The 21,150-nt window shown below is 40.5% G+C and overlaps 1 protein-coding gene across 2 annotated transcripts in view; it reads left to right on the plus strand.

Moving 5' to 3' along the window:
* DAAM1 (dishevelled associated activator of morphogenesis 1) overlaps nucleotides 1–7,817 on the plus strand; it is a 227,168-nt gene extending 219,351 nt beyond the window's left edge. Inside the window, exons 24-25 of one of the 2 annotated variants that reach the window (XM_070750274.1) lie at nucleotides 238–408; nucleotides 3,005–7,817. In XM_070750274.1, the coding sequence (XP_070606375.1) occupies nucleotides 238–408; nucleotides 3,005–3,214 (381 nt within the window). In that variant the 3' untranslated portion in view covers nucleotides 3,215–7,817. The remainder of the gene's footprint in view (nucleotides 1–237; nucleotides 409–3,004) is intronic. The other variant, XM_070750284.1, reaches the window with a different exon arrangement.
* The last annotated feature ends 13,333 nt before the right edge of the window (nucleotides 7,818–21,150 follow it).

The raw sequence follows: 21,150 nt of genomic DNA on the forward strand, positions 1-21,150 counted from the left end.
TATGTCCAGGATACGGGGGTTCAGTAAATATTTTCAAAATGCCACACATATTCATTGACTGCCAAAAGACTTGCCATTAGTTTTTCACAGTTCCTATTATGCATGGCCTTGTCTAAATGAAAATATGAAAGAGAATTAAGCTTGGAACTACGATCCCGTTCTTAAACTAATGTTTTCTTACTGAAAAAAGATAAATCTGGAAGAATTTTCAAAAAGCTTACTAGTTTCTTCCTTTAGTTTATCAAGGCAGTGAAGCATTTTGGAGAAGATTCTGGCAAAACACAACCAGATGAGTTCTTTGGAATCTTTGACCAGTTCCTTCAAGCTGTAAATGAGGCCAAACAAGAGAATGAAAACATGAGGAAGAGGAAGGAAGAAGAAGAGCGACGGGCACGCATGGAAGCTCAGGTACTACAAAGGGCACTTAATAATAATAATATAATAATAATAATAATAATAATAATAATAATAATAATAATAATTTATTAGATTTGTATGCCGCCCCTCCCCGAAGACTCGGGGCGGCTCACAACAATAATATAAACAATATTATAGTAGAACAATTCTAATATTAAAAAACATATAAAACCCTATCATTATTTAAAAAACCAAACAACACATTCATACCAAACATAAAACAAAGTATAAAAGAACCTGGGGGAAAGGTGTCTCAACTCCCCCATGCCTGGTGTTATAAGTGAGTCTTGAGTAGTTTACGAAAGACAGGGAGGGTGGGGGCAATTCTAATCTCCGGGGGGAGTTGATTCCAAAGGGCCGGGGCCGCCACAGAGAAGGCTCTTCCCCTGGGGCCCACCAAATGACATTGTTTAGTCGACGGGACACGGAGAAGGCCAGTTCTGTGGGACCTTATCGGTCGCTGGAATTCATGCGGTAGCAGGCAGTTCCAGAGGTACTCTGGTCCAATGCCTACTTCTACATCCAATTGCATAGTCTTCCCCAAGTTGGTATTTTCAAAAAATGCTGAACTTCAACTCTCATTGCCAATTAATTGTGTGGCATCCAGACAGCATCAGATTACAGGAAACATCTGTATTAACACAAGAGTTGCAAGGGTAGTCTATGTGTTGTTCTGTAGAGCAGGGGTCTCCAACCTTGCCAACTTTTAAGACTTGTGAACTTCAACTCCCAGAGTTCCTCAGCCAGCTTCACAAGGATAGTCAATCTGTTCTTCTGTTCTGTTGCTGGTTGAGGAATTCTGGGAGTTAAAGTTCACAAGTCTTAAAGTTGCCAAGGTTGGAGACCCCTGCTCTAGAGCATATTTTAATTTATTTTCTATATGAACTTCAGAACCTGCCTCCTGTACAGTCCGAGCATTATAGACATCAACCTGTTCTGACTAGCGGGAGATCACAAAGCTTTCAGGAAAAAGTGATCTTTGCCGCTTTATATTAGGAGCCTGAGGCCTACGTTTAGGGCAGTGATGGCGAATCTTTTTTTCTTCAGGTGCCGAAAGCATGTGAGTGCCCACACCCATAATTAAATGTCTGTAGAGGGTGAAAATGGCTTCCCCCAAGGCCTCTGTAGGCCAGAAATGGCCCATTTTCTGACTTCCAGTGGGCCCAGAAGGCCCGTTTTTCACTCTCCCCAGGTTCCAGAGGCTTCCCTAGACCCTGAGGAGACAGGAAATGCCTTCTCCAGTGTTTCCAAACCTTGGCAACTTGAAGACATTTGGACTTCAACTCCCAGAATTCCCCAGCCAGCAAATGCTGGCTGGGGAATTCTGGGAGTTGAAGTCCAGATATCTCCAAGTTGCCAAGGTTGGGAAACACTGACCTTCTCCTTCCCCCCTAAGGTTCTCCGGAGCCAAAAAGATCCTCTCAGAGCCTCCACATGAGCCAAAAATCAACTGGCCAGAACGCGAAAGCTGAGCTAGCACAACGGCTTGCATGCCAGCAGATATGGCTCTGTGTGCCACCTGTGGTACACAAGCCACAGGTTCGCCAACACTGGCTTAGGGCCTCAGGGCCTTCTGCATGCAGTGTATTTATTTATTTATTTGATTGATTGATTGATTGATTGATTGATTGATTGATTGATTGATTTGTATGCCGCCCCTCTCCGGAGACTCGGGGCGGCTAACAACAATAAAAAAGACAATGTAAACAAATCTAATATTAAAAATAATCGCTGGGATTCATGCGGCAGAAGGCGGTCCCGGAGATATTCTGGTCCGATGCCATGAAGGGCTTTAAAGGTCATAACCAACACTTTAAATTGTGACCGGAAACTAATCAGCAACCAATGCAGACTGCAGAGGGTTGGTGTAACATGGGCATACCTTGGGAAGCCCATGATAGCTCTAGCAGCTGCATTCTGCATGATCTGAAGTTTCCAAACACTTTTCAAAGGTAGCCCCATGTAGAGAGCATTACAGTAGTCAAACCTCGAGGTGATGAGGGCATGAGTGACTGTGAGCAGTGAGTCCCGGTCCAGATAGGGTCGCAACTGGTGCACCAGGCGAACTGGGCAAATGCCCCCCTCGCCACAGCTGAAAGATGTTTCTCTAATGTGAGTTGTGGATCCAGGAGGATGGCCAAGTTGCGGACCCTCTCTGAGGGGGGTCAATAATTCCCCCCCCCCAGGGTTATGGACGGACAGATGGAATTGTATGTGAGATCTTCCACTGAGTTTAGCTTCCGCTAGTGTGGGCTCCTGGTCTGTAAATCTGTAACCGAAGGCCTCCCCTGCAACATCACCATTCTGCCCCAACACTTGGTTTCAGTCACAATTCAACCTCTGAAGCACTGTGGGCTTTTTTTCCCCTGCAGGCCTTAAGAATGACCCCTGGTTCTAGATTTCTGAGAATGCATTTATATTTCCAGGCAGAACTGAGTTCACCGCATTACTGCATTGGAACATGCAGCCTTTCACAAGCTGAATTGTCCTCCACACACGCGTGTGAGACCAGGTGCAGCCTTTCTGGGGATGTTCAATAGCTGCAACGTGGAAATTAAGTATCTTTTTCCCCCCGTCTCTCTTCCAGCTCAAGGAGCAGCGAGAAAGGGAGCGCAAGGCTAGGAAGGCAAAAGAAAACAGTGAAGAAGGTGGCGAGTTTGATGACCTGGTCTCCGCTTTAAGGTCTGGGGAAGTCTTTGACAAAGACCTTTCTAAACTGAAGCGCAATCGCAAACGCATCACCAATCAGCTGGCCGACGGGAGTCGCGAGAGACCCATCACTAAACTCAACTTTTGAACATCGTCTTTTTAAAGAGTGTTGAGGGGGGGGGGGGAAACTTGACCAAGAATCTGGTAAAACCTGGTCTTTTTCGTTTGTTTTGTTTGTTTGCCTTCTGCCTCCGTGGTCACACAGTGGCCTCTTCCCTCCCCCACCCTGCGTGTCTGCGTTGAGTGGGTGTTAAAGGAAGCACGTGCGTCATATGTGCTGTGTACACAAATCTCTTTGGGTGGATGGAGCCCCAAAGGGTGTGCGCGCGTGTGTATGGGTGGACACGCTTGTAAGCGCGCACGGTTGGACGAATGTTCCCCTTTCTACCAATTATAGTGGCATTCCACAAGCGGCTTCTCCATTTCAAAAGCACAAACGGTTGGAGAGGGAGGCTGATAAGAGGCAGAAACACCCAGGGGGTGAATGAGGGAGGCGGAAGAGTGACATTCAGCTCAGCCTATTGGGCTCCTTGAGGCGGATACCGATAGGAAGAGAGTCATGCAGATTGGCCTGAGATCATCTTGACCTGGATGGACCCACCTTGAACTGACTCATCACGGCTTGGAATACAGTGAGAGAAAGTCCGTTAGAAGCTCTTCTCGTTCAGCCCGAACTGTATTTCTCGGGTGGGAGAAAGAATCTTCTGTGTCTATTATTACCTAAAACTTGAAACACCCCTTGTAATTCTTGTGCTGGCTCCCTTGATTCCCCAATCTCCCTTTTTTTCATTCTTTCCCAGCACTTTTGGACTCCTTGGGGAGCTTTTCATTACTGTAATAATGCACCTAGAGAATTAAACCGTTTTCTTATTGAAGACCAATGGGCAATTGGGGAGGGGGGGTGCTCTCTCTTTTTTGAAGAAAAAAAATGGATCCAAGAATTTTTATGTGTTCATTCTGTTTTGTTTTTGAGTCCCTGTCCAACAAGACAAAACTATATTCTCTGTAAACGTAGGTCGGAAGTTACTCTGGGCCAGTTCCGTTTTGTACCAGTTGTCTAATTCAGTGTTTCCCAAACTTGGCAACTTGAAGATATTTGGACTTCAACTCCCAGAATTCCCCAGCCAGCATTTGCTGGCTGGGGAAATCTGGGAGTTGATGTCCAGATATCTTTAAATTGCCAAGGTTGGGAAACACTGGTCTAATCAGCAGTGATTCCAGAAGGGCCTTGTGAGGGTTGGGGCCTACCTGCAGATACTGGGCACTATATGTAATCCTCCATAGGTGCCCACTAAAGTCTTCAAGAGCTAAATTTTTGCTCAAGCAGTGCCAGGAACGGACCAAGTGAATGTAGTGCCTCGGAGTTTTTTTACAGTTTAGCTGAGAACTGCTGCCGTGAAAAATAAAGGTGGCTCTTACTAAAGTAAGCAGCGAGTTTAATGTCCTCTCCTGATGATCCTATGGCCTTGGGTTGATTGGCAGCACACACAGGCCTTTGTTTGTAGAACAAGATAGATAAAAGGTATTTCCATGTTTGCCCTTTGCCCCAAAGGAAACACCCTTTGGTCAAAGGCTTTGATGAAGTCCGGAGCTGAAGGGAGAGTTTTAAGGACCAAATGCAGGAAGCCCCAACCCTCAAAACGATATTGCTATTCATGGTTTTTTTTTCTTGCAGAAGTGTTAAGCAGAGCTACCTATAAAAACGTCGATTCAGAATCTTAAAAATAAAAATAAAAACCCCACAAAAAAAACAAAAACAAACAAAAACATCAGATTGCTCAGGGAGTAATTAATAATTTAAAAACAATAGTAATACAAAGAAATTGGAAAGATGTTTTTAAAATGACAATTTTTTATAGCGTGGCTTAATCTTATAGAGAATATTGAAGACTGTTACTTTTTTCTCTCTTTTTTTCCTCTTTTATTTATTTGTGGATGTTCTGTTGCGTGGCTTTTTTTTTTTTCTTAACCATCCTCATATTGTTATCTGAAATTGAACAGGGATTTGTTTGTTTTATTTTAATTTTGGTTTGGTTTTGTCCTTGCACTAGATAGTTAATGCTGTTTGAAACTTTTGGGGTAGCGGGGTGGGGAGGGATTAGTAAAAGTTGCTAACTGGTTGGGGAATTGGAATAGCACTTTTCCTCATGTGAACTGTAAAAGAAATGTGTGGTTTTTGTATAAAAAAACTAGTTTGTACAAAATGCAGTTCTTGTTGCTGGGATTCCCAGATCCTTTCGCAATCTGAAAGCTGTGAAGATCACACCACAGAGAGCTGTCAGAGAGATCTGTTTGTGCGTGTGTGTATGTAGGCACGTGCATGTATTTTTCTCTTTTTTTTTTTGAAATGTCATTTTTCCCCCTAAAACTGCAGCCTTTTTCAATAAACTACACCTGGATGGCTCGTCAGATACCTTGCAAAACAGACAGAGTGAGAATGCTGATTATCTGAGTCCTTGCAGAGAGCAGATGAGCAAAAAAGCTTTGCTCCGGGAGAAAGCATCCAAGTTGGTCATAACTGTTACTTAAAACTAAAGTGCCTCTCTTTTATATGTATATATTGTATTTATAGATGGAAGGAAATTGGCTTAGGTGCGGTTTCAGGGCGTTGATGATGAGAAAGAGCTCAGATAGATCAGAGGGTGCATGAAAATGAAATGTGAATAAAGACAAAGCCAGCATATTTTGACTATAAAAAGAGAAGAAAAGTGCTGTTACGTTCAGTCTCCTCCGGAAGACCAGCCCTGCAATCCAGTAGGCATTTAAGAATTGGGCATCTTTTCTATGACCATAGAAAGAGTCTTGCTGAAAAGTGAGTTTATTTCCTTTGTTTCCAGCCCCCACTTCCACCCTCTCACCCACCCACCCCCAGGACCTGTTCACATTCCCATCCAGAAGCCATTTACATGGAGAAGACATGATGCAAGCATGTATGATTGCCACGTGTCCCAGCAGAGATGTCTCTGGTGCAGTCATGGGTTCCTGCCAGTTTGGACTGGTTATTTAGACCTGTAAGCGGAAATTAACCACCGTTCGCCAAATTGGCAGTGATGACAATCAGTCCATACTCCCAAACTGGTCCTCCGGTCGCAGCAGCTTGGGGGGGGAAAACATTCTGTGCATATGCACAAAGGCTTCTGCACATACATAGAAGGTGATTTCTGGTTGTTTTGCATGATGTGATGGGGGTGCGCAAGTGAAACGATTGCGCATGTGCAAAACACATACTTCCATCGCGATACGAACTGGTAGGGAAGGTAAAAGGAACCCACCTGTGCTCTGCTGATCCTGCAGGTATGCATTGTGCAGATCCAGTGGAGCGATCTAGAAATCCACTACAAGCTGGGAAATTATTTAGGTAGTTTGTTCTGTCACTTTTTCAGCAGGGATGTCGGATAGGCACACACTCGTTTTGGGAGGATCCCTATCAGCTTAACCTTGTTTAATCATCCTACTATAAATCATATGCGATTAGTCAGAAGGTGAAAGTGAAATTCAGTGCAAATTAAAGTGGAAGCCCTTGAAGTTCCCAGCCTTGGTAACTTTAAGATATGTGAATTTCAACTCCCATAGCTGGCTGAAGAATTCTGGGAATCAAAGCCCATAAATCTTAAAGTTACCAAGATAGGAAAACACCTCTTTTAAAGAAACAGCAATCTTGATTGCGGCTTGAAAACCAGTCAAAAGAAACACAATGTTTTATTTGAATCCAGATTAAATCTGGGCTCATTAATCAAGCACATCACTTGTAGGATTTTGCCCTTACAGCACCCCAAAAAATGTCTTTGGCATTTAGTACATCAAGATGAGCCGGGGTGGCGCAGCAGGTAGAATGCTGTACTGCAGGCCACTGAAGCTTACTGTAGATCTGTAGGTCAGCAGTTCAAATCTCATCACCGGCTCAAGGTTGACTCAGCCTTCCATCCTTCCAAGGTCAGTAAAGTGAGGACCCGGATTGTGGGGGCAATATGCTGGCTATGTTAAAAAGTGCTATTGCTAACATGTTGTAAGCCGCCCTGAGTCTAAGGAGAAGGGCGGCATAAAAACCGGATAAATAAAATAAATAAATAAATAAATAAATAAATATAAGTATCAAATTGAGACGGCTGACTGATGTGTGTTGTGCTGTCAGCAATGTTTAAAATACCTTCAAGAGGAAGTTGTTTTCTGTTTTGTAGGATGGATTAATGGATCTCCCTGGATTTCTTGCAATCTCTACTGCAGATTACAAAACAAAAGCAAGGATCCGTGTGCTTCCAAATCAAACTTGATCTGCAACAAGCCTTATTTGGGAGGCTGCATTTGCAATTCTTTGTGCTTGTGTGAGAGAGGGTTTTTTTGTTCTTGTTTGTTTTCTTAAATAAATATACAGTTTAATCCCATGTGCCATTTGTTGTAAATTACATTTTTTGACTGGTGCTGGTGGAAGTAGCCACTCTATTTTCATTATAATTTTCCTCTTTGCATTGCTCCTGGGTGTGTAATTAAAAAAAATAATGCCAAAAAAGAGAGAGGGAAAAAAAGTGATAGTTTGTAAACTGAAATATACTAAGTAGATTAGGAATAGCAAACCATGTAGTGGATCTTAGATACTCGGATGTTTTTAGCTAGCAGGAAATGATGTGTATGTTACAAGACTGTAAATTTTTTAAAGAAAAACAACAATATGCAATAAAAGAGTATACATAAAATTAAGGATATTCGGTATTGTTTATATCTGAGTAAATTTTAAAATAGACTGATGGATTTATGACATTTAACATGCAAACAACATACATTTTAAACAAATATTTGATAACTACATCTTTCCCAGTATACAGTTGAGCCTCTATTCCAATAAATATGCTTCTGGAAATAGCATACAAACCTGTTGCGTTATCATAGAACCAGAAATTGTAAAAGGATATTACAACATCTCTGAATGTATACTTTAGTTCTGGCACTGAAATACTATTTAAATATAATTCATACGTCTCTTTTATCTTGGAATGTGTTAGTATCCAGATTTTTATACCTTTGTTTCTCCTACCTTGTTGCAGTATTTCATTTTGTCAGTACCCCATTTGAAGACAAATGGGAACAGGTTCAGAAATCAGCAGTGAGGAAGACCACAGGACTACAAATTAAGTCCTATAAAGACAAATTGATGATCTTTGGATAGCTTACCTTTGAGGACATTGAGCTGGGAAATACGATAGCATTCTTCAAATATTTGAACAGGTGACACACAGTAGATCACCCCTCGCTCTCCATTATTTCAGAGTGCAGGATATGGAGTTCTGGATTCAAATTATATGACAAATACCATTTACAAAAAAGTTTCCGAGAGTAAAAACAATTTAATAGCAGAACCACTTGAGCAGAATAGAAATAAGCTATCCTTCACAACCAGAAATTGGACAACTATCTGCGAGGGATGTTTTAATTTGAAATCTTGTGCCAAACAGGTGGCTTGCCTTGACCTAAATGGCAACGTCCAAACTAGGATCCTAGTTCTGATGAAACCGTGTTTTGCACACCTTGACTGTTAAAAAATAAAATAATTAAGTGTATGGAAATGTACTCTTAAACCTAGATTGGAGAAATAAGAAATATCTCTGCTTAGCAATTTTTTTTTCAGACACTCCAAAGAAAGTCTCCAAAGGGAGGGGGGGGGATCATATGCAAAAAAATTGTGAGATATTTCTTATTTCTTCAGCCTAGACTTAAGAATACATTTTCGTGGGTTGGTAAAACTAAATGCAACTCTGGGAAAAAAGTGTTTGCTACATCCAATTTGTGTCTAAGCGTTATTCGGTTTAGGAATATATGAAAGACCTTGAATAAACTCTAATAGAATAGAATAGAATAGAATTTTTATTGGCCAAGTGTGATTGGACACACAAGGAATTTGTCTTGGTGCATATGCTCTCAACGTACATAAAATAAAATATACATTTGTCAAGAATCATGTGATACAACACAATGATTGTCATAGGGGTCAAATGAAGTATCCAGGACCTCTTTTAGAGTAAGCCAAAGTAGCAAAACAGTTTAAATCTTTAGATTTTGTTTCTATGTTGATTTTAAATGTGGCTAGCTAGCTAACTAGAGATAGTTAGAAGGTACATGATAGAAGATGACGATGATTGTATTCTCTATAAAAGCTCAGGCCAGTTTAGGCACAGTTCCCATAGGCCTCCTTTTCAAGTATTGATCGGGAAAACTGAAATACAAAACAACAGTTAGCACTACGAATATCAAATTCGTTATTTCTATTTTTAGTCTTTCTGGTAGAAGAAAACATGCACAAAGAACTTTTTAAAATTCTGTGAGATCTGAAGTGGATGATGAACTGATAGGGAGAATCTGATTTGTTTAGTCCAAAACTTAAAATGACAATGCTCAGCATTTTTGTAAGAGCTAAGATGATGAGGTATGAAAGCACTATCATCCATCCACCCAACAAATTCTTCATGGTACATCAAGCAGCAGTGGAGAAGAATGTGCCACAACCGTATGATGATGATTGAGTCAGCTGCATTGAAAAGTTCTACCGATCTAGAACAAGCCTACTGTTTTGACTTTGGGAACGTATTGGGGGGGGGGAGTGATTTTTCCAAGCATTCCAAATTTAACACACAGTCCTAGCACCTTAAAAGGCGTGAAATAAATGGTTGGAAATTATCTGGTTGACTTTCCTTGTTAGGTTTGAGCTTTGGACAAACGGAGACTATTCTACATGGATTTATTTATAAAGAAATCCTCTTTCTCTGATATGGTTATATAGCAATTCAACAATCACCATGCATTAGGAAGCTTTGCAGAAGTCAACAGCTGCTTTGGTTTGCAAATCTTTGACAGGGTAGTTTGAATATCAATAATAACAGCAGGAACCACGGGCTGCATTTCTGTTTTTAGACATTCAGTTACTAAGTTGTGTCTGATTCTTTGTGACCCCATGGACCATAGCATGCCAGGGCCTCTATCCTCCATTGTCGCCTGGAGTTTGCACAAATCATGTTCATTTCATCAATGGTCCTATCTATCCATCTCATGCTCTGCCATCCCCTTTAATTTCTTTCCCAAAATCTGCCTTTTCCAATAAATTCTTTATTTTATTAGAACTTTAGCTTCAGTATCTGTCTTTCCAAAGAACAATCAGGGTTGGTTTCTTTTCTGACTGCTATTGCTACTTATTTACTTTTGTTTTTTAATTTCTCTGGATATATTGGGAGACCCACAAATGGTTACGCCACAACACAAACGTTTGTCTACTTGCTTGGTTGTTTTAACATTTCACCTGAGACTGGCTTTCCATGTTCATGGGATTTGAAGCAGCTAAAAGGAAAAGCAAAACAGAACAGGAAATAAAATCCATGTTTTTTCAAAGTCTGAAAGTATCACATGTATGATTGCAGAAGACCAGCTGAGGAGATCTTAAAAGAATGGGAGCTGAGCACAACCACAACTCGGGAGCAAAACAGGACAACAAACTTATATATCACGGGAATTATTTCAGTGTACTTAATATGCTGCAAGTTGTGGTATCTGCATATTAACTGGAGACTGATGGGGTGCCAGACTTCATTACAAAGCTAACCTATTTTAGATTTCTTTTTGGCTATTCCTGGCTATGCACACTGCCTTCTGCAGTCTAGCCTTTCCAACCTGATTTCCTTGGCTTTTGGATGTGTTCCTGCAGCATTCTATAATTGCTAGCCTAGAGGGAGCAGGTGTCTGGCTAACTAAGGCAGTTTGCACAAATTTGCACATCATTTGCCTTTTGGGTGTTTCAAAGACCTTGCAAACGAAAAGCTCAGTCAACTCAAATGAGTTAACTGGGAGCACCACACCTTTTGGAATGAAAGCCAAGTGGCATCGCCGTGTGTGGTTCTGGCTTTTCTGCAAAGAAGAGGTGGATCTCATTGGGTGGAAGCGCTTTTCTAGAAAAGCTCCTTTGGAGCAAGTAGATCAGATCTCAGATCTTAATTAAAAGAGAAGATAAAATAGAAGGAACACCCATTGCTGCCAAACAACAGTAGCATTATTTGCTGTGATGGGAGAGGTGAAAGAGAGCATGGCAGAGATTTCCCAGAGGAGATCTAGTAGAATAAGGCATGGTGAACCTTTTTATTTTGATGTAAACCAGTGAAATTATCTATCAAGTTGTTCTGTCTGGGTTTTCCCAGACCTCAACACCAACTGAAAAAACAGCCAGACACTCTGGTAAAAGCCAAAAGTATTTTATAGCTGGAAAAAAATAAGCACAAAGGAAAACCTGTCTTCACAACAGACAGGCTATAATACGTTACAGCAGGGTCCTGATGTCCAGTCAATACCACAAGCTTCTTGCTGGCACCCCCCCCCCCCCAAGGTTTCAATAGTCCAAGGCACAAACCAGGATTGTAAGCCACCAAAGTTCACAGACAGGTCTCACGAATCTCCAAGATAAAACTCCACAAGCCAGGAAGGGTGGGTCCGCCTTTTATCCTTTCCCAAGAGCACCACACCCAAACCCAGCTGTGACCTCTAATGCTGGAAATACTTAGCCAATTGAGTCCGTCTCTGATTAGCTCTCCTTTGTCGCATATCTATGATGTCTTGAGCATTTTCCCCTAAGGAATCCAGGCTGCTTGCTGGGGAGAGCTCCCCCTGGTGGGACTCTGGCTGTCCTTCTTCTTCAGCCTGGGATTCCTCTTCCTCGTCAGTCTGCACCTCCTGTTCCTCAGCCTCTCCCTCTGAGCTGGAAACCGACAGAAGGTCAGCCATTCCCGGAGGGGTCCCAGACTGAACCACAACACAAGTGCTCTCTTTGGCCCTGAAAACTGCAAATGGAGCCGGAGGGGATTTGAGAGAGGGCTTGCATATACCTGCTCTCATGCCCATGCTCATATATCCATTGATGGGCACATAAAACATCTTTTCCTAACTTTGTCTCTCTTCAATAAAGACTTATAACCAGTACAGCCCAGCATTCATGTTACTCAAACAATTCTTTAATGAATTTTGCCCTGTTTTATGACCTTCCTTGCCACCGTTGTTAAGTGAATCACTGTGATTGTTAAGTTAGTTAACATGGTTGTTAAGTGAATCTGGCTTCCCCACCGACTTTGCTTCTCATAAGGCCACAAAAGGGGGTCATATGACCCCAGGACACTGCAACCATTATAAATATATGTCAGTTGCCACATGTCTAAATTTTAATCCCAAGACCATGAAGAGGCTATTAGTTTGCTGAAGAAAAATCAATTTCCAGAAGCACACAGAGATGACTGATTCAGCTGCATTCATTAAAATCTTTATGAAAACACACACAAATAGAGAGAGAGAATTGTCCTAAAAATGCGAGTTCCAGGTATATTTATAAATGAGGCAACAGCCATTGTGCTCTCCGGAACATTTAAAATTTATTAAAAACTACTAAAATTAACTAAACTTTCATTAGTCCTCTATTAACTTTGTCAGAGTGTCAAGCCCCCCTGTCTTCAATGGGGATTTTAACACACTGACGATGTATGTGTATATATGTGATGTTCCTTCAATACACCAGGATGATTCGACACAAAAATATGTAACCCTTCCCTGGTGCAGAGCTGAAGGGATTGGATACTGTAGCCTAGAGGATAATTCTCTGCCTTACAAGGCAAAGGTTGCAGGTTCAAGTCCCAGGGGGTATGGCTAGCTGATGAGGCCAAAATAAGGCCAAAATAGATCTATCCTAGTTTCCCTTAATTTTCAAATTCAGCAAAAAAAAAATGACATACACACATACACACAATACTACACTGTTGCTTTCACTGGGCAACTAATAATGTGATTCATAACATCTGTTATAATATATGTGTGGAGAAAGGACTACCCGTTAATGAGAAAAATCCCTTCCATCCATTATTTGCCTTAAATCGGGATTTCCTAATTGCTGTTCTTGAGACACATTGGGATTAAAATATGTAAATTTTCCCAAAAGTCCCCAACTACTGTAGTCTATATTATATTAGAATTCTGGGAGTTCCCACACATCAGCAAATGCTGGGTTAAAGGAAGCTGTTTTAAGAACAGACATAGGTCATTGCCATTACCTACTCATCAGTCTTGCTGTAGCCGTACGGAATCCCAAGCAGCATTTTTTCCCCCTGATTTTCTTGGAAACACACAAGCAAAGCATATGTTCTGCCATTGAGATATGCTGTTCTCTAAGGCACAAGGAACACCAATCTCCCATTGGCAAGACCAATTGATGCCTTCCAGAGCCCTTGTTAAATTCTGGAAGACTCTCGGTTGTCTCTCTAAATTGGAGATAAGCAATAAGAAGAGCTTTCTGTGCACATAATCAACATGATTTGGAAGGGGTGCCTTTCCTCTTCCATGAACACAATTCCTCTCTGCAGTAAAGTGGAGGTTGTTGGGGTGTTTTTCCCCCCCCAAATTTCCCCAGGAATATTGGATGGGATGCTCCTGGTAGCTCCTTCCAATTCTATAACTGCAATACGAGTCTATGATTTTTTTGAATGCTAAATTGTTACGGGTTGAGTGGATTCTTCGAAGCAACCATATTTCATAAGCTCATGAAAAAGTCTGAAAAAGAAGGGCTGCGTACTAATTAGCAGAGGAATGTTGTGCTTGTACTCACACAACATCCCCAAGAATTTCTTTCAAATCTTTTTTTTTTTTTGAACCATGCACATTCCCCATGGGTGGCAAGTGAAAAGGATTTTGAATGCTGCACAATTATAATTACATCTAGCAATTATCAAAGGTCAACTCAAAATTGAACACAGGAACAACGGGGCACAATCTGGGGTTAGTTGGGGCAAAGATCAGAAGCAACGTGAGAAAATATTATTTCACTGAAAGAGTAGTAGATGCTTGGAACAAACTTCCAGCAGACCTGGTTGGTAAATCCACAGTAACTGAATTTAAACATTCCTGGGATAAACATATATCCATCCTAAGATACAGAAAATAGTATAAGGGCAGACTAGATGGACCATGAGGTCTTTTTCTGCCGTCAATCTTCTATGGTTCTATGGTTCTATAAGTAGTAAGTTAAGGAAAGCTACAGATGTTATTGGATCCTCTACAAACACAAATACAATATGGTTAACAGAATAGGAATGGAATGGAATGGAACACAACACAACACAAAACACAACACAATATGATAGATTTTTTTTATTGGCCAAGTGTGATTGGACACACAAGGAATTTGTCTTGGTGCATATGCTCTACACCAGTGTTTCCCAACCTTGGCAACTTGAAGAGATCTGGACTTTAACTCCCAGAATTCCCCAGCCGGCGAATGCCGGCTGGGGAATTCTGGGAGTTGAAGTCCAGATCTCTTCAAGTTGCCAAGGTTGGGAAACACTGCTCTACATTGTATCTAAAAAAAGATATGTTCATCAAGAATCATAAAGTAGAACACTTAATGATAATCAGGGTACAAATAAGCAATCATATTAGGAACCAGTCAATATAAATCTGTAAGGATACAAGCAACAAAGTTACAGTCATTCATTCATTAGTGGGAGGAGATGGGAACGATGAGAAGATTAATAGTGAAAACTTAGTAAATTATTTGACAGTGTTAAGGGAATTATTTGTTTACCAGAGTGGTGGTGGTTCTGGAACAAACTGTTCTTGTGTCGAGTTGTCTTGGTGTGTAGTGCTCTATAGCATCATTTTGAAGGCAGGAGTTGAAACAGTTTATATCCAGGATATGAGGTGTCAATTTTTTCACAGCCCTCTTTTTGACTAGTGCAGTATACAGGTCCTCAATGGTAGCAATTGTTTTTTTCTCAAGTTCTCATTATCAGTTGAAGTCTGTGTCTATCTTGTTGGGTTGCAGAACCAAATGAATACTGTTAATTAGAATTTTCATTAGAGTAGGCTCACCCATGTTCGTAGTGCGAGATTGCTAATGCTAGCTTGACCAGGTAGATGTGCAGTCATAGTTCCCTCTAAGCTGAGCAGTGAGCAATCGCTCACTTAAAAATCATCTTCAACTCAGAGTTTTCCAAACCTGCCCAGAAGCCGAGAGGGAAAGAGTGAGAGGGAAGGAGAGAGAGAGGAAGAGAGGAAGAGAGAGAAACAGATAGAAAAAAGAGAGGAAGGCAAAGAGAAAGAGAAAGAATGGGAGTAAGGAAGAGAGAAAGAAAATCAAAATCTAGTTTGAAACTAGCTCAACTATTTAAGTTAAGCATTTTGATATTGGTAGAGTTGCCCTATTATGAGCTCACTGTTATAGACACACAGTACAGTATTTTATTTTGAAATTCTCTGAGGCAAAACAGGGTGGGTTTTTTATTTGTTTGTTTGTTTGTTTGTTTGTTTATTTATTTATTTATTATTTCTGTGCCTCCCAGTCCCGAAGGGACTGCCGCTCAGACACTATACTTTTCCGCCCACCCCCCAAAAAAAAATTAGAGGGAACACTGTGTTCAGTGCAAACAATATGTCCCTTTTTCATGTGCAGTGGGCATGAAGCCAGTGACTTTATCCTGCTCCCCTGATCAAGGGCAAAAGGGACCAGAAGAGGAAGTGCCAGAGTGAAGCCTGGTCCATCTCATCTCGAGAGGGAAGAAAAGGCTGATATGACCTGGGAACAGATCTTCTTTCTGGCCTGCTTACAGAACAGCTGCCAACTCTCTGTTTGTAAATTTAACCTAAAGAGGCCCTGCTTAATGTACCCCCAGGGCTTTTCACATGAGTTCTTGAGTTTTTTTCTTTCAGTCCATGCTGAGGAGAAAGGTGTATATAAACAATGAGCTGATTTCCTCCATAACTTCCTTTACTTTCTCAGGAGAATCCTCTGGGCTGGCTGAAGTAAGACTTGGAAGATTGCGTGACCCAATGGAGAGCGGAGAGAGGAAAATTAATTGAAACAAGCTTATACAGACTTGGTTTTATACCAATTCTATTTTTTAAAAAGGCAGCACTGCCATCTACTGGAAAATGCAACAATCTCTCAGCTCTGTTGATCTTTTGGGAAATAGTCCTTGACTTCTGACAATAATTGAGCCCAAAATTGATGTTGCTAAGTGAGAAATTTGTTCCATGAGAATTTTGCCCCATTGTGAATGCTTGTGAGTCACAGTCAGCATTTGTCACAAATATTAGAGTGGATTTGGCATTTTTATCCATCTAATGCAGTGATGGCAAACCTATGGCACGGGTGCCACAGGTGGCCCGCGGAGCCATATCTGCTGGCACACAAGCCACTGCCCTAGCTCAGGGGTAGGCAAAGTTGGCTCTTCTATGACATGTGGACTTCAACTCCCAGAATTCCTGAGCTAGCATGATTGGCTCAGGAATTCTGGGAGTTGAAGTCCACCAGTCAGAGAAGAGCCAACTTTGCCTACCCCTGCACCTAGCTCAGCTCCAACGTGCATGTGTGTGCCGGTCAGATGATTTTTGGCTCACACAGAGGCTCTGGGAGGGCATTTTTGGCTTCCAGAGAGTCTCCAGTGGGATGTGAGAAGGTATGTTTACCCTCCCCTGGCTCCAGTGAAGACTTCACGGATTTTCAAAGGGAGCTTAAATCCATTAAATCCATTGAAAATTATAAATCCATTAAAAATTCATAAAATTCTTCTACAGTACTACTGTACTCTATTAAAGAAACTGGTAGGCTATGACATGTAGTTCCAGCTGAGAAAAATTATAGAATGACTGTTTAATGCAAAGGGTGGGTTTTAAAAGTCCAAATACTCGTTAAATACATACAAAAAATATATTGCCTCTACTTCACGGAAATTTGTTTTTCACGGGTGGCCATGGAATGCATCCCCCGCGAAAATTGAGGGATTACTGTACTCTCAAAATATGTAGATATATACAGTATTTCAGCTTATACAAGTTGGCCATCTTTTGAAAACAATTACGTTGGCAATAAAATCTTCCCACGTCATCCAGACATCATATTTTAAACTGCAACACCACGTTGTAAACTGCCATTGTGTGCATATGCCATCAAATGGAATACAAAATGTAGAAAAGATGCATTTTTGTACATTTTTAATTCAATTTGATGAAGGAGGATTTACTTTTGAAATTTCCTTGTAAAAGGACAAGCCAGTGCTGTTGTTACTGGCATAAGAGGAGTTTGGTGCGGTGAAGGGTATATGTGAATATCCTGTCTTTCATTTTACAATTATCCATCAAGGGTTTTCAGCCTCCTGTACTTCTAATGTAACCCAAAAGAACTCCTATCAGTCCTTCAGATCAAGAGCTTCAGGCAGCCATGGAAACTGCGGAACGTAGCAGAAAGATGTGTAACAGAAAATACAAAAACTAAGCTGTTTTATTTAACCCTGCTGTTCTGTTCGAAAAAAGTTCCTAATGTTATGTTCCCGGGTCACCCTGACCCGGACCGAAAACTCTTCATTTGCAGTGCTTATGTTTGGTCTTTTTGAAAGCTTTTTTCACCTGGAAACATGTTTGAACATTTCTGCACACAATGGAATGAAAATTGAACTGAAAAAATTAATCCTTATTGGTTTATTTTGCACATAAATGTGCCTCCCCCCCGTTTTTGTGAAAGTTTTTTCAATTTATGGATAGTTTTGCTTGCAAAATCCATTCTATTTTACTAAAGTTGGTGTGGGATTGGTAGCTTGAACATTTCTGCACACAATGATATGAAAATTGAACTGAGAAAATTAATCCTTATTGGTTTATTTTGCTCATAAATGGGCCCCCATGCTTATACTCAAATAGGCTTATACTCGAGTAGGCTTATACTCGAGTATAAAATGATATGGTCTTATATTCAAAAATAAACCAATAAGAATCATTTTTTTTCAGTTCATTTCTATTTTTCTTATGTTTAGGATTGTTCAATTTAGTATATCAAAACTTTTGAGTTTATTGATAATTTTGCCTGTAAAATGCATTCTATTTTACTATTCTATTTTGGTGTGGGATTGGTAGCTTGAACCTTTCTGAACATAATGATATGAAAATTAAACTGAAAAAATGATCCTTATTGGTTTATTTTGCTCATAAATGGGCCCCCATGCTTATACTCAAATAGGCTTATACTCGAGTAGGCTTATACTCGAGTATAAAACAATAAACCAATAAGAGTCATTTTTTTCAGTTCATTTATATTTTTCTTATGTTCAGGATTGTTCAATTTAGTATATCAAACCTTTTGGGGGAAAATTCCTTAGGGATTTGTAGCCTTAAAAAATATAAATTGACACGAAATTCAAAAAGGATGGGGGGAGGGGCTTTTTGATCAAAATAAAAATATAAGTCTCAATTTTTCCAGTTCAATTTTCATATCATTATGTTCATAAATGTTCAAACTAGTTTTCCAGTGGAAAAAGTTTTCAAAAAGACCAAATTCAAGTACCTAAAAAAAATCATTTTGATCCGGGTCTATATGACCCGAACAGAGTAAATGTGACTTTTTTTTTGCCAAGAAAAAAATTTTTCCCCCACCCCCACAAATATTTTTTTGATGATCAGCATTGTTAAATTGAGTAAATGAATGCGTAAGATTTTAAAGAATATTTCGGATTTGGAGCATAAAAAAATAAAAAGTGAAAATTGTTGCAAGCAGCCAGGGGGGGGGGGGGGGCTTATTTCTGATGTTAAAAAAACAGTAAGAATCATTTTTTTCAGTTCCTTTATATTTTTCTTATATTCAGAAATGTTCAAGGTACCATTCCCACACCAACTCCAGTAAAATAGACTGCATTTTGCAAGCAAAACTATCCATACATTGAAAAAACTTTCACAAAAACGGGGGGGGGGAGGCACATTTATGGGCAAAATAAACCAATAAGGATTAATTTTTTCAGTTCAATTTTCATTCCATTGTGTGAAGAAATGTTCAGACTACTTTCCAAGTGAAAAAAGCTTTCAAAAAGACCAAACATAAGCACTGCAAATGAAGAGTTTTGGGTCCGGGTCAGGGTGACCCGGGAACATAACATTAGGGAGTTTTTTTTTTTCAGCAAGAAAGAAACCTCCCACCCCCCCAAAAAAATTCTCATAGAGAGAACCCCTGAAATGATGAAAAGTCATGAAATTTCAAGTTTCAGATATGCAGGGAAAAATTTTTACAGGGTCTCAAACCTTGATTTCGGGTCTCACAGACCCGAACAGAACAGCAGGATTAAAAGAAGTTAAAATACATTTTGAAGAAAAAATCCAAAATGGAACTCTCAAACAATACGATAGAGGACAAGTTCAGTCTTACATTAGTTTAAACTTCTTATTTCAGTGGTTTTCTTTTTCCAAACAATCTAGTAGAACCAATTTCCAGACAAGCTACCCAACAAAAGACAAGGCTCTTAACTCAGTGGAAAAAGCAGAGTTGCAGAATTTGTAAGCGCAGCTGATCAAGTACAACCCATTTGCAGATTTATTTGTATGTTGTGTCCTGCAGCCACTCAAATCCTGTCTCCAATGTTGCAGAGATATGATCTTTTCCATTCGAGCCGCCTTTTTAAACAGATGTCCAATTAATCTCAGTGAAAGCAGCAGACTGGTGGACCATTTGCTGAACTGAGGACTCCTCACAAAAAAACCCACTAACCCGCCTCCTAAACCAAACCAACACCATTCCCCAACTGTGTCAAAATATGTACGTATTTAGCATGTTGTGTAAAATCCTTTGGCTCAATAACTAAGCAGGCAGCAGAGAGGTGTGTTTTTTTTTTCCAAATCAGTGTTTATTTTATGGCACTTACTGTAATTCATAAAAAGTAGGCAACTATAGGTAGTCCTCGACCTACAACCACAATTTTGCCCAAAATTTCTATGGCTAAGCAAAAGAGTTGTTAAGTGAATTTTAACTTTTACCATTTTTCTTGCCACTTTTGTTAAGTGAAGCACTGCAGTTGTTAAGTTAATAACAAGGTTGCAAAATGAATCTAGCTTCCCCATTGACATTGCTTGTCAGAAGGTTCCAAAAAGTGATCTCATTTTTCACACACACACACACACACACACACACACACACACACACACACCCTGGATACTGTGATCATCATAACTATGAACCAGTTGCTAAGCATCCAGATTTTGATCATGGAACCATGCATATGCTGGAACCGTTTTAAGTGTGGAAAATGGTCATAAGTCACTTTTTTCAGTGCAGTGGTCATTTCAAACAATTATTTAAACAAATGGTTATAAGTCAGAGATTTCCTGTATATAAAGGCTGTAGCTTGCTCAGATCTTGAGCTTCATCAAAGGCAGTGCAAATGAACCAAAGTAAAAGATGAAGAGGGTTTAGAACAGGGGTGTCAAACTCAGGGCCCGGATCCGGCCTGCGGGGGTGCTTTATTTTTGATTGATTGATTGATTGATTGATTGATTGATTGATTGATTGATTTGTATGCCGCCCCTCTCCGTAGACTCGAGGAGGCTTAGATCTGGCCCGTGGGGCCATTCTAGAAACAGCAAAAGACTGCCCCACGATTGCTTCTGCTAGAGAAAATGGAGCTACATTTTCACTGGCAGAGAGTTTCAGGAGGCTATTGCAGCCAAAAACAGACCTTGCAAGGGCCACAAGCGGTGCTCCAGAGTTTTGTTTTGGCTGGCAGAAGGTGGCATGAGGCCACAATGGAAAACAGTCGAAAACAGAGCTCAGGAGCCTGTTTTCGCCGGAAGTGTTTAGGCCACCAAAGGCACTCCCAACATGAGTGACATAAAGCTGGCCACACCCACCCTGGCCACACCCACCCTGGCCACACCCGCCTTGCCCTCCCCCACTCCCGAGGTCAAACACAACACTGAAGCGGCCCTCAATGAAATCGAGTTTGACATACATGGTTTAGAAGGCTAATACTCATAACCATATCCATCCATTCAATGAAACTCGGAAGTTCTCAATATAACGGATACTGTGTTGTGTAAAACTAAGGCTAAAAATGTTTCCATGGTCCTCTCCAGACAAACATTACAGTGCAGTAAATCCGAAAATGTCACGAATAGGAATTTGAGTTCTTAAAAATCATGGGATTACAGGCCTGGGTGTACTCTTACAGGTTAGTTAGTCCATCATTAATTCATTCATTCATTCGTTTG

Source organism: Erythrolamprus reginae, chromosome 1, assembly GCF_031021105.1.
Source record: "Erythrolamprus reginae isolate rEryReg1 chromosome 1, rEryReg1.hap1, whole genome shotgun sequence".
NCBI lineage: Eukaryota > Metazoa > Chordata > Lepidosauria > Squamata > Dipsadidae > Erythrolamprus > Erythrolamprus reginae.